The sequence below is a fragment of the Phalacrocorax aristotelis genome, chromosome 2 (genome assembly GCF_949628215.1).
Source record: "Phalacrocorax aristotelis chromosome 2, bGulAri2.1, whole genome shotgun sequence".
Lineage (NCBI taxonomy): Eukaryota > Metazoa > Chordata > Aves > Suliformes > Phalacrocoracidae > Phalacrocorax > Phalacrocorax aristotelis.
Genome location: NC_134277.1, coordinates 158,787,726 through 158,801,308, shown reverse-complemented (window position 1 = coordinate 158,801,308; position 13,583 = coordinate 158,787,726). Strand labels below are relative to the sequence as shown.

At 39.6% G+C, this 13,583-nt stretch overlaps 1 protein-coding gene and 1 long non-coding RNA gene across 7 annotated transcripts in view; one reads left to right on the top strand and one right to left on the bottom strand.

Annotated features, from left to right (window-relative positions):
* Positions 1 to 7,209, bottom strand: part of EFR3A (EFR3 homolog A) — a 91,255-nt gene extending 84,046 nt beyond the window's left edge. For 3 of the 6 annotated variants that reach the window (XM_075085845.1, XM_075085838.1, XM_075085844.1), the window contains exons 1-2: positions 6,984 to 7,103; positions 1,897 to 1,950 (exon numbers count right to left, since the gene is read on the bottom strand). In XM_075085845.1, the coding sequence (XP_074941946.1) occupies positions 1,897 to 1,906 (10 nt within the window). In that variant the 5' untranslated portion in view covers positions 1,907 to 1,950; positions 6,984 to 7,103. Of the gene's footprint in view, positions 1 to 1,896; positions 1,951 to 6,293; positions 6,323 to 6,983 lie in introns of those variants that run through there. The other 3 variants (XM_075085842.1, XM_075085843.1, XM_075085839.1) reach the window with 3 other exon arrangements.
* Positions 7,210 to 7,312: 103 nt separating this feature from the next.
* LOC142053762 (uncharacterized) lies at positions 7,313 to 12,789 on the top strand. Its single transcript, XR_012659313.1, has 3 exons — positions 7,313 to 7,462; positions 8,012 to 8,057; positions 12,705 to 12,789. It is a non-coding gene; the product is annotated as an uncharacterized LOC142053762 (long non-coding RNA).
* Positions 12,790 to 13,583: the final 794 nt, after the last annotated feature.

Genomic DNA, 13,583 nt, shown 5'->3' with positions numbered 1-13,583 from the left:
ATTATTATTCTACTTTGTTTATGAAGAACTCATTCTAGCATGACACAAAACATTTTTTGAAAATATTTTTCTCTAACAGCAATTTCCACATTTTATTCCAGAAGATGCTCGGTGTACTTGTTGATGTGTGGGATAAGAGAACTCCATGTGAAAAATAAAAAAAAAATCCCAGCCTTTATAGAGCTTTTCAGATTTCAAGGACAAATACTTTAAGATATCAAAGTAACACTAAATAGTAGCACCCTGTTTTGTAATGTGCTCTGAAAAGAATCCTGTGGAATCTCTGAAGAAGCCTAAACTAGCAGGCAGAAGCTTTCCCTTTCACATGCAGCAAAGTTGAAGTCTTGAAGGCTGTGTCTATTCATGTTGATAAAATGTACAGCTAGCCACAAAGTAATGCTTGCTTGTATTAAAATCTAATAATCATCTTTATCACCACAATTTTTGGAAGGGAAATATTAAGAAAGTACTGTTATTCTGTAAGAATTGCAATATGCACGCATCTGTTTGGTTACCTTCTCTTCACCAGCACACTTAAACTCAAATGTACACAGAAGAGAAACAAATGGCTGCATAAGTCTGAACACCTCACTACAGATAAACATTGCAACTAGTTTTGGTCTCCTTTCAGTTCCATCTGACTCTGCAGTAATGCAGACTCTACGTGCATTTGAGTAAATAGTGTTAATATGGACCCTGAACATAAGCATGCCTGGCTTAGAAAAAAAAAAAATCTAACTTTTCCAGTTTAAAAGTTTAAAAAAACTGCACTCCTTCACAGCAAAAATGAGTACCAGGGCAGAGGCCTCAACAGTACTGAACACTGCAATCGAAACACAGCAGCAGATCACTCCACGACGAGAATCGAGCCACAGTAGAGTTGGACCAATTTATGCCAGCTGCTTCTCAAGTATATAATAGAAACATATATGCCACTATTCTGTACAAAAACTCATGTCTATGTAGAGAAAAAACGTCAACTATTTAACACAAAGGCAGAAAACCCCTAAACACTTACAGTAAGGTATTTTACAGGACAGTGGTTCAAACAACACAACATAGAATTACTGCAAGACATTTTTAGTACCCAGTAGTCACATATTATTACAAATCGTATTACGAATCTTAAGTCACTGAAAAAAATGAATGCTGAAACATTTCCTCATTAAATTAAACATTTGTGAAATTCATTACAAACCTATAATTAAAGTGCACTCAATATGATTGGTACTGTAACTTTATGAAGACCTCTGCATAAAGCAGAGTGCTTTATCCAAAAACTGATATTAGTAATTTTACTAGAGACCATGCAGAGTTTTTAATAGAAAACAGAAAAAATAAAAAAAAAAATTAGTTGGAATTAATACTGTTATAAGACATTTCATAACCTGACACTTTGTGTTAGGGGAATTTGCTATTCTTCAAAGTAAATAATAACTGGATTCTTTGAAGCATCTGCCTCAAAAGTCTCATTTAAATTTTGAATGTTAAAAATTTTAAGTCTTACAATTTTATATCCTAAATAGTAATTCTATCTTCTACAATCAATATTTGTAATTTTCACAAAATCGGATTATAGCTATATCAGAATCTTTTTATTTTCTATTTCAGAACATACTTGAAATCACAAAATTCATTGATGTTAAACTGTGAACTTCTTATTGAAAAGGAAAATGCAAAGCCCATACTCGGTTCCTTTGAAAAACACACGGAGATTTTCAAAGGCAGATGCTGGATAATACTGAGATCTTAAATATCTTAAAAATGACAGCAAGTATCATTATTTGGGTTATTTTCCATTTTAATTTTGGTAGAATTTTTAACTCCCAAAGAAAATATCGTAATAGTAAACACCCCTAAATACTGTCTTAACATACTTAAGAGAACAATACTTACTGCCAGGCATTGTTACTCAGGAATCTGTCTTCAATTTTGCAAAAATATAATAATCTATAAAGAAAACAAAAAAATAAGTCAAGGCAACAGCTTTAGACAATTTATGTCCAAATATGCACAGAAATTTACGCAGAATGAGACAAAGTCACATTCTTCAGCTCCAATATCAAAAAGGCTGTTACCACAGAAACCCAGATATCATTTTATCTGACCAGACTATATGCAGGTTTTGCCCGTTCTTGAAATTCAGTCATTCTGTTCTTACATTTGATGCCTGAATAAACATTTTTCTCTGTATTTATTGGGACGACCTTTTGAACTGCCACTATATACAATGCTAAATGGTGTACAGCCTTACAGGATACTTCTACTTCGAATGTAAATCCCAGCATGGTAAAACACCTGTGAAAGGTTTCTATTCTATACAAATTAAAACGATGCTAAAAAATCTGTGTGGCACTTTCTAGGACATTTTTCTCCCAGTATCAAAAAAAAGAGACAGATTTTAGATCAGAGGGCAAACTACTATAAACAATATAGTCAAAGAATTTTTGGTGCAATTAGAGATCTTCATAGAATTAACGCAACTGAAGTTACAACAATCGATTTTGGGGATAAAAATAGCCTAATCTACCTTTAATGAACTAGCATTAAAATCCAATTCATTTGAAGATTTTTCTATATTAAAGCAGCACGTTTGGGTTTTATTAACTGCCAAATGCAACCTCCCTGCAAATGTACCTTTTCACAAATAAGAAAAAAATCTCAGTTAAAGAGACTGAGCATTGCCATTTTCAATGATAAAATAAAAATAATGAGATATTCAGCTAATAGTTGTTATCTATGCACACAAAAAATCGTAATTCCAGACACTGATAATGTGAGAATAAACATTTCACTTGGTCACAAAGCATGTTTTAATGACCACACACAAAGAAATATTAATAATTGCTAGAAGTAAATTTTATTTTCATTGTACATGTATTTCAGTCAAAGGTTCCAACTTGCTGATAGCAACTGTGATTAAAACTAGTGATTCAAAGTTTTTTACTTAAAGTATCCTATCCTACTAGAAGGCTGTATGTCCCTCTCCAAGGACAGAGTTAAAAGCAGCATAATTTCATAAAAGGAAACATGTGCTGTGGATTGTGATGTTCAAGACACACGTGGAAAAGTGAAATCTCTGATTTAGAGTGTAGTTAAGAACTGAGCGGAGCGATTACAGAAAACAGAATTACTGACATATTAGAACATATAAATGCAAAGAGCCTGATGAAAGGTTCAAGGGAGTCAAGTGCCAGAGACTCAGAGTGTTTTCCTGACCATAACTAGCAATCAGGAATTCAATACAGTTTGCTAGAACATTATCAACCTTGTTGCTAGCAAAGTCAACTAGGTTTAGAAAAATATTAATGCAGAAATTACTAGAAAAGTTGTATAAGCAACTAAGACAAGTGTTCAAATTTAAGATTTTTCATTCTGTTTTTAAATAATTGACTGGATTTTTAACCATTTTAAGATTTGCAACAGTACCAAAAATTCAATATGGAGGCAGCCTGGCTTCTACATGCAGAAGAGACTACACAATTTCCTCCCCATAAAGTGTTCAGTCACTGGCTCATTAGGCCTAGGGCAAAGTTCAGTCTACAGACGCCGATATCTGTTACAGTAGAACAGAACTAAAATAAAATACAAAGCTTCCCACCGTGAGTCTGCTCTGCTGTTTGTCACTGAATTAAATTTTACATATCAAGAGAGGGAGGAAAATATCCAGAATTTCATGAAGTAGAACCTGGCTACAATTAAAAAAGAAGTATGGCAAACCTTGAGATATAATTTAGCTTTCCTAAATAGTCTAACACTATTTTACATATTCCGTGTCACTCTGTGATATTTGACAGAACACCAGAAGCAAGTTAAGGATGTTACAGACCTACACTACGTCTCCTGCACCAAAGAAATAGACTCCTGGATTTTAAAGAGGTAAATGTCATGTCTACTTTTCTGCAGAGAACTAGAAGTTATTTTGTTTTCTTAAGGATATAATAGTAATTCTAAACACAATTATAATCAAAGGACAATGCTAGCAAATGTATCTTAAAGGGCAGAACAACACTTCTATCACACATAAGGGCCATTTTTCTTAAAAACTTTCTGTTCAGTTTTAAGAAGATTCTACACAATGTGGCTAGGATAAGGAAATCCAAGGTCAATTTACTGTTCTATCAGATTCAAGCAGCACTAACATAGGAATAAAGATACACTTTGCTCTACTTATTGGTTCTGATAATCTTCTTCCTCCAGTTATATGCGTGCATGTGATATTTTTGTCATTACTTTTAATAACCTGGGACCTGAAATTAAACGATAGTTTATAAGCAGAAACTATTATTATCACAAGATTCCATAAATGGCACTGGAAGCCAAAGAGAAAAGCAGGCATCTTTTTCCTGTCTGCCCTGAAATATCAGATCTCTGTAAAAGATTTAAAATGAAAAAATGTAATTATACTTGTACCACAGTATAAGAAACATAAGTCAGCATACCTGAGGTTTTGTATTTTCTTTTAGTAAGTCCACCATTACGTTATTCTATTATGTAACACTATAAATTATTAACTTGATCTTAAGTATTCAAAATGAAATTGCCAGCTGGGCACCTATCCATTCCTCCAAATTAAGCCAAAGAAGAGCACAGGTTTAAGCAGCTCTGACAGTCAGGCAACCCAAGCTGGGTAGGCAAGAACTGAAAAATTAAAAATACACTGCACGATAAGTTTTCACATCACTTGGTTTGCCACTCATGTTTCCTATATGAAAAAATTAATCAATGCCTTTAGTTTTGAAGGTAGGCAAATGGCCAGTGCAATGCAAGATTAAGAAATCACACACTCATTCCTAAATACAGAGTTAGGCTCCAACTACAACTCCCATAATCCAAAAAATGCAACATAAGATAGATTTACATGGCACAGTGCAATTCTGACTTTATTTTGAATTACCTTTCTCAGATTGAGAAGCAATGCCACATGTGAGCCCGGCTGTATTAATGAGGCTACCCTGTTCTCTCACCCAAGAGTTCCGCTAAGCAGGCACATCTAAAAGGACACTAGTCCTGCCCCACTTTAGAGAATTCGGTCTTGAGCCGATGGGTTTAGGACAAGAAGAACCCTGCACATTTAGTAAATGTTCCTTAGCAATTCTTCCCACCCATCTCAAAGGCGAGTTTAATCCAATACCCCACTCACAAAATTAAAACCAATGTCCCTATGCTTAGATACATATTTTGCCAGCAGTGGGTTAAAAATCCATCAGATAAATAGTTTTTGCTCTATTCCATATACACAAAACAGTATTTGCTTTTACTTTGAAACAAAAAAAAAGTCTTCAAAGTTGTTTCAAAATAACACAGTAATTTTACAAGAATTACTTAGTTACAGAGTTAGGCTGGGCAGTTAAAAGTCACTAATATCAACCAAAGCTGTTTCTAACCTGTACATTTTACAATTTAGATTTAACAATTAGAAGTGCAATCCCTCTTCATTATACCTGAAGTTCATCACTTGCCAAGTCTGGTTAGCATTCTAACGCCTCCTTCCACTTGCATGTAATATAAAATTTGTTTAGTCTTTTCTCCTGCACAAGTTTGTATCAGAAGTAGAGAGAAGTTACTGTTCATTATTAACTACAAACAGTTTCATAACAGGATGCCAAAGTTAAATATTTAATTTTAAAACAGTTGTTTAATTACAAACTGTATTCTAATTCCCATTTTTGTGAGTCTTTTTCCTGAATCAGAAATCAATCCCATTCTAGCAGCATTTTTTTAGACAAATATTAAAAGTGTTATGAAAAGGCTTAAATAAAACTTAAAGAGTAAGCCTTTACAAATATCAGGGCACTACAATCAAGATTTCAACCCCAAAGCACAAATTTCTCAGGGCGATTTTACCACATTTCAGAAGATCCATACACTGAGTCTTCCAACAAGATGCCCTGAAAACTAAAGTTACTCAAGAGAATACTCCAAATCATTTCGAATTTGTTACAAAGGCTTCAGGAAGAAGACTACCTGTATCTTCCCAAAGCCTTGGCTGTTACTCTGGTTTTCGCTTACCTACTCGATTTGCACAGCAAACAACTGATGTAGCTTTACAAAGTATAACATCTGGGTTAGAGAACATGATTTTCACATAGGAATTAAAACTCTGGTTCTCAGTTAAAGGCTGTTCCACAAGTTCTCCAACAGAGAACACAGAACTCTCAATCCACGGCAAGATCTTTTCTGCCCAGTATCTCAGCTCAAAGTACCGTGGGATACCTCCCGAGATGTACTCAGCTTAACGAAAGAGAAGTGGTACTATAATTAGTTCTCAGTAACAGGATTTGTGAACTTACACCTCAATTATCTCAAGTATGGCTCCGTGCTGCACAATTAACTTTGAAATAAAAGATGAAGCTATAGAAGAAAGCTCACAGTGTAGTCCTTTTGTAAATTTGCATTGTGTTCGGTTAATGCTTAGCAAGCCCTCACTGTGTTATGGCCCATTTGAAGAAAACCGGCTTAGGGACGTCCCAAAACCACAGTCCTTCGCTGCCTCCAGACTGATACCACAGGGACTTCTGACCGCATCAGACACGACTGACGAGGTTTTGATTTATGATCGCCTCACGGAAGGCCTCGGCCTCCGAAGAAGCGCCGTGCACCGGCGGCGGGACCCCAGGCCCTCTCCTGGGAACGGCGGGGGGGTCCCGCTCGCCATGACAAGCCCCGCGGAGAGCCTTTGTGGGGAGCAGCGCCCACATGGGCGCTCCGAGCCGGCCGCCCCACTGACAGCGACGGGCTGAGGCCACGTTCCGCGGCTCCTTCCCCGCCTCCCCCCGCCGCCCAGAGGGGTCCCGCCGCGGCGGGTCGGACCGAGCCTCCCGCCGCCGCCCCAGCCGCTCCCCTCAGCGCCCGCCCATCCGGCGCGGCCTCCTCGCTCCCAAACGCGGAAAGCGCAGAAGGGAGCGGAACAGCGGGAGAAGGAGATGGCTGTGAAGGCGAAGACAACGGAAGGGACCTCCTCCCGGCTGCCCCAGACTCACCTCAGCCACCTCTCCGCCCCGCGCTCCCAGCCGCCATCTTCCCCCCGACCCACCCCCGAGTTCCCTGGGGCGCAATGCACGCCGGGAGCTGTAGTTCCGCGAGGACCCGCGCCGCGTCCCTCCCGCTCATCCCTCCCCACACACAAGCAGGGGTAGGGGGGGGAACGGGGGCACAAGGGGGGCCCCTAGCACGGCACGGCACGGCACGGCACGGCGGCCCCGGGGCGAGTGGCCGCCCAGGCAGGGCGGAGCCTGGCCGAGGAAGGCGACGGCCGCCGCGGGCAGGCACGGCTCCCGGCGCCCTTTGCGGGGCCCGGAGGCGGAGGGGCGGGCGCGGCTGTGCGGGCAGCGGCGGGCCGCGGGGGTGCGGGGCGGCTCTGGGTGCTCGGGTGAGCCGGGGCTCTGAGGGAGGTCCCGCCGCCCTGCCACTAGAACCTTCGTGTTTCTGCGCTGGCGGCGGCCTTGGCGGGCGAGGAAAGGTGGCGGTCTCCGTGAGGGACAGCAGGATGCCTCGGGGGGAGGAAGGGGGTATTACTCGTTTTAAACAATCCGAAGTTGGAACCGAAAACAGCGTGTTGGCAGAAGAGTTTCGGCCTGGCTGTGTGTTTCTGACACGATTATTCGGAACGGGACAGCGGGAGGGAGCTGCGGTTGTGCTCGGCTCCCGTTACCCGGAGAATCATAGGATGGTTTGGGCTGGAAGGGACCTGTAGAGGTCACCTAGGGCAGCCCCCCGGCAGTGAGGAGGGGCACCTTCCGCTAGATCGGGACTAGCTCCTCACTACCCAGCCACCGAAGGGAGGGGCCAGGCCGGGCAAGCTGCGCTTGGTGGCTTGGCTGGGGCCGGCGGTGCGCAGTCACGAATAACCCAAATGGAAATCATGTGAAACAGCTACTGATCCAAGGCAGCATAATCTCTTAATCCGTTCTCCTTGAAATGATATTACCAGCATCAAAATATGATATTTTTGATGCCTGATTTTCTAGACAAGCAAGGGGAAATCTGAAAAGTTTGTTTCCTGTTGTAGGTAGTTCCTTCTGAAGGAAGGCGTGCCAGTCCAGCTGTCAGGTTAGGTGGGTAAGTCTTAAGGTATTCTCCACATTTATGTATTCCACCAACTTCAGGTCTGCTTACGTTACATCTGGTGAAAAACTAGCGTTTCATTTTCTTACGCTTTTTGAATCTATTTTCCTTCCTTTCACTAATAGTAGAAACAGGATCAGTGTTTCTGACTTCTGTTCCTTGAAAAGAATCCCTAAAAACGCAAAACTGGGGATGTGAGATATCTCTGTGTCTTGAAGTTTTTGGCAGTGTCCAAAACATGTTAATTTGGGAAAACTGGCAAGACTATCACATGCAGGTGCAACTAGGGGAGTTAAAAGAGTAAACTGAAGACCTTAGTTGTTTATATGACTTCTGAAATACAGCTTATGGTTTTGAACTCTTGCGGCCAAACATAATGAAAATAATAACAAAAAGTGAACAGCCTGCCTTCCATAGATATGCATATTGAGTCACTGCCTCTGAAGTAGTTGGGATTAGAGTGCAATTTATTAATGTTTCAGCCAACAGTCAGTACTGAGATACTCCATATAGCTACATTTGTCCTTTGTCCTTCAAGTATAGCTGGTGGCAATAATCCTCCTAGTTCTTCTCTGAAGTGTAGAAGAAAGTTTAATACATTTTTCATCAGCCAAAAATACGAATGAATGGTCATGGTCTCAACTCATCATGTCAGATGCTGCTTTACTTCAAAGATCATTCTTCAACTGTCAGCTATAGGCAGCCTGCTCTCTTTGTTGAAGTGTTTCATTCAATCTATTTGTCTCATTTTTCTATTAGCTGTGCATAAGGGCTCCAACGTACTTCTCATGCCATATGGCTTTGGGAAAATGCTGGCAAAGAGTGCAGCTACTAGTTCTTACTAGTTGTCTGAGGGAAGCCAGGTTGGTGTTCATTCAGCCACTACTTTAAATGTAGTAGATTTAAATGTAACACTGTGAGCACCATGTCCTGATTTCTCTATTTTTCTTTTGGTTTAAGAGACAATAAAACAGTGTATAACCAAAGTTTCAGTTGTCTGACATTACACCTCCTGTGTCTGTGAAGAACGCCTTTTATGGTCTGAGGGTTCTTAATATGTTTTCCTCCATTTTTATTGCATTACAAACATCTGTGAATATGACATAGACTTACAAAGCTCAAATCATAAATACAGTGTTGGGATTGGGGCTCATTGGAAGAGAGCTAATATGTTTTAAAGCAGGCCTCTTTTATGACACTATTACATAAACCATGTGGTACCTAATAGTCAACAAAAGTCAGTAAAGCCCTTAGGATAATTGTAGTGCTGTTGTTTAAAGCAACTATTTTCCTCATTCAATTTCAAAATAAAGCAAACAGCTGTAGTCTATGAATATGTATGTGTTGATCTCTTTGAGCTTCCTTATGTATTATGTAATGGATAGCAAATTTAGTTGTGAAATACAATAATCTTTCATTTTGGTGAGGACATCAGAAGAGTATCCAGCCACCTTTCCATCCAACACCAATTTTTTATTTACTGTCAATGAAAGATGGACCTGATCCTTTGACCACATCTAGGGTGACAATCAAACTACCTGGTAAGATTAAGAAAATGTTTAATTACATATATATGAAATTGCTGCCTGGCTAATTTGCAGCCAAACTGTCTGGTTTTACTTCCCCTCATCCCAAGCCCATCTAAGTGGATGGGCCAGTTTTGCTTGAACATCTAAATCTTCTGGAGCAGAAGTTCATAACGTGTTGATCCACACATGCACAAAACTCTGTGCCACATGTGACCTGCCTTTAATTTTTTAAAAAGTGATAATCATTACATCGGCACAGGTTTTAGAGCGTTCACTCTAGAAGTATCTCAAGTGTGCTGTAGAAGTATCTCAAGCGTGAGACAGAAGCGTCCTGTTCTGTGGCCAATAATAAAATGTGAATTGCATTAGTAATTTGGCAGTAGCAGTTCTATTTTCTAATTACATTACTAATTCACATAAAAGCACCATCAAATTTTCAGTGTCTGCAGCAAGCAGCAAAAAGTTCCTTAGTTTGAAATGCTAGTGGAGATTCAGAAGGGTAACAGGAATGATTCATTAGCCTTATATGGTCTAAGAGTATGAGCTCTTTACAAGAAGTTTTAAAGAAAAAGAAAACAAAAAAGACTAAAAAATCCCAAAGGAATTAATGTACCCCAATGACAGTATAATGCCAGAGTGGTAGAAAGCTCATGTTACTTATATACCTGTGTAGGAAAGATACAGTTAAGTTTAAAATATTGTAGCTAAAGAAAAATAGATAAGCAAATGTACAATACTTATCAACAGAAACGAGTAAAGGCTGGACTTGTGAGGCATTTACGGCTGCTCACCACCACGTTGTAAAAATCCATTATAGCAATTAATTTTGGCTTTCAATAGTGAGAAAACAGTTTTCATAGCAACGAGTCTGTGGCTTGCTCAGCCACCAATAAAGAAAACCATTCACAGGCATTTCATTGCAATATTTTTTATCTATATAATCAGTTGCTAATTAAATAATAATTTTGTTAATACTTATTTGGTGGCATATTTTTCCAACCTCATATTTTTGTGGTGGATTCAATAAATGAGTGGTAATTACAATATTTTAGGACCATTCAAATGTAGCTGACGATAGATGTTTCTACCTGCAGAGATCAGATCCTCGGGGCCTGTGTTAAGACAGTGACTCTGTCATTGTTCATTTTGGCAGGGAGCACAGTGGATGCAAACTGACAACATTAACCAGCCCTGGAAGCAGAGCAGAGAGCTCATGCCAGTTCAGTCCCCCAAACCATCCAGACGTTCCTGGTAGATACCTTTTGTCCCCCCATTCTCTTCTCAAGCGAGAGTTCTCAGTGACAGCCATGCTCACTAGGAAGACAGCTGTCAGGGGGACAGCAAAAATAGATTGGAATGATTACATTTTTTAGAAATCCTCAGAAAGTGCTGAGCAGCTGCTGTCAGAAAAGTTAGTGTCTTGCAGATGTCTCAGAGGAAGAATCTTGAAATTGCATCCAAAATCCCACAATACTTTTCAAAACTATGGACATATTTAGTTGGAGAATAAATTCCACATCAAAATTAAAGACGTTAATATTTCAGAATCCTCATATGTGTAAGAAAAGTTCTCATATGGAGTATATATACGCACACGTATGCATCTGAAGACAAATAATATCTTAAAACATAAATGATTCACAGATGCTTTATTCTTAAATCATTAATTGTCCTAAAGTCGAAGAGACTTTACAACAAGTTTATTCAAGCACAGAAGCAGACATTGTTATTCCATTGGGTTGCATACTTTTCATCTTTTCCTCCGGCATCAGGAGTGTCTGTGGTTACAATTTTCCTGGCAGATTGCAGCAATTTTGATAGATTTTTGTCTTTAGGGTTGGTAGTGTTTCTATAAAGTAAATGGGTTTATAATGCCCTATTTAAATGCCATCTCTGTTAAAATTTAACTTACTTGTCCAGCTGGGGGCAGAAGGGGAATGAAGTTCAGAACTTTCACCATCACAGAGTGGGTGGCAATGTGGTGTCTCAAATACTGCCTGCGAAACTCCGGTTTCCTGAAGTGGTGTCTGGAGGGAGAGCTGGCTGTGCGTATGGGTCCCAGCTGATCACACTGCAGGTTTTCATACTCCGAATCAGTGACATTATGTATTAGCCAAGTTCCCAATCCATTCCACTGAGCTTCTGATGTATGTCAGCATATTCTGTATATCTTCCCTCTGCTGTATAAGAGAGTAATGTCAAAATTCTTGATTACCATAACATCCAGAAATAGAATCTAATTATTCTCTTCCATTTTCAGTCTCAGCTAGATTTTTTTTTTTGAGAATCAATTAAAACCCTCTAGAAAAGAAGGAATGTGCTTCAGTTTTGGTGCAAAGAATATTTATTCTGTGTTATTTAAAGTACAGATAACAAATAATGCATGTCATGTTCTATGCAATTTATTTTTCCTTCTTTTTCCGTGGTTTCTAAGGCTTTTGCGATCTCACTGGTCAGTCCCTAATAACTTGGGGACCAACAGGCCAGTGTCAAGCCAGGCCTGACATGTACTTCCTTTTTCCCAGATGGTAGTGAGGGAATGCGGGGGGACTACTAAAAGTATTAGGGGATGAACAAAGACATGACAAAAATAAGAGAGGAGTAGGGATTATTACAGTGGAGGTACAGGTACGTGCGACACAAACCCATGGGAAATCAGGTTTCACTAGTTCCACTGATCACAGAAAAAAAATTATTTATGTTTTTCCTGTTAATAACTTTTGGAGAAAGACATTGCACATCCATTAAAATAACCAAACAAGTTTCTAACAGGCCTGTGGGTGAGAAAAAGAAGACTTAATTTCCTATCACAGTGGGCCAGATTCTCAGCTTGTGTGAACTGGCAGGATTAATCTGAAATGAATTGAGTTGTATTGACTTAATGCCAGTGGGCCTACTGTTTTAGGATGTTAAAAATACTTCCAAGCAAATACATAAAAAAAAAATTAAGCAGGAATATGTTTAGTAAAAATGGGCATAAAATTAGAATATGAAAAGCTGTTACGTCTTAATAGGAAATGGTGGGGAGGTAAAATATTAACTATTTTAAGATCTAGTATCAAAACTAAGTAGGAGATTCATCCCTTTCTATCCCAAAACATTTTTCAGGTTTCTTTACGCTGTTACAGGAAGTAGCAGCAGTTTGGCAAGAAGACCTGGTCTGGGAGAAAAGCCTGAAGCGTGGGTGAAGGAGACCAGGACTCTAAGGAGGAGCTGGTGGCAGGGTGAAACATGGAGTGGCATTAGGAGACAGGAGCCTGGGAATCACTCTTGGTTGAAACGCATGGGATCACCTATGCTCACTACAGCATCTCCTCTCCTGGGCTAGGAGCAGACTCTAAGGCACAGAATCCCACCGCCCTTCTGCTGCTCCCTCATCTTTGTAAGAAGTACTGGTTAACTGGTTAACTGGACATACTAGGTGACAAATGACCTGGATCAACTCACATAATTTCATGTCTTTTAAAAAATAAATTCACACACGCTCCTTCCCCAACTGCAGGTAAGTCCACAACTTTTTGTTCAGCTGGTTTATAATGTTTTAACCCTTTCTGTCTTCTTAGGTCAGTTTTGAAATAATGCTATGTGGAGCAAAAACCCTGGCAGATTTCATTTTGAAAATAACAATATAGATGCAATATTTTTTTCTGGTTTTTTTTTCCCAGTCATCATTATTTGGCACATAGGTCAGATTTCCATTTTTCTGCAATTCTACAATGTGGAAAATACATAAGTAAATCGCCGAGCTCTATTTAAGAAATGCCAGGAGGTGGCGTGTGCCTACTTAATTTGCTCCCTCAGATTCAAGCGCAGAGTTGTGCACTGTGGGTACCTGATCACATGCATTTGCTTCCACTTGGACTTCTGCCACATTTTAGGTACCTGCCAATTAGTGTTTACCAAATGAGGAACTATTCTCTAATTTGTTTGCTCATCGCTGTTCAATGTGTGTCCCAGTGGACATTTGCTACCTATTCAGATTTTGCT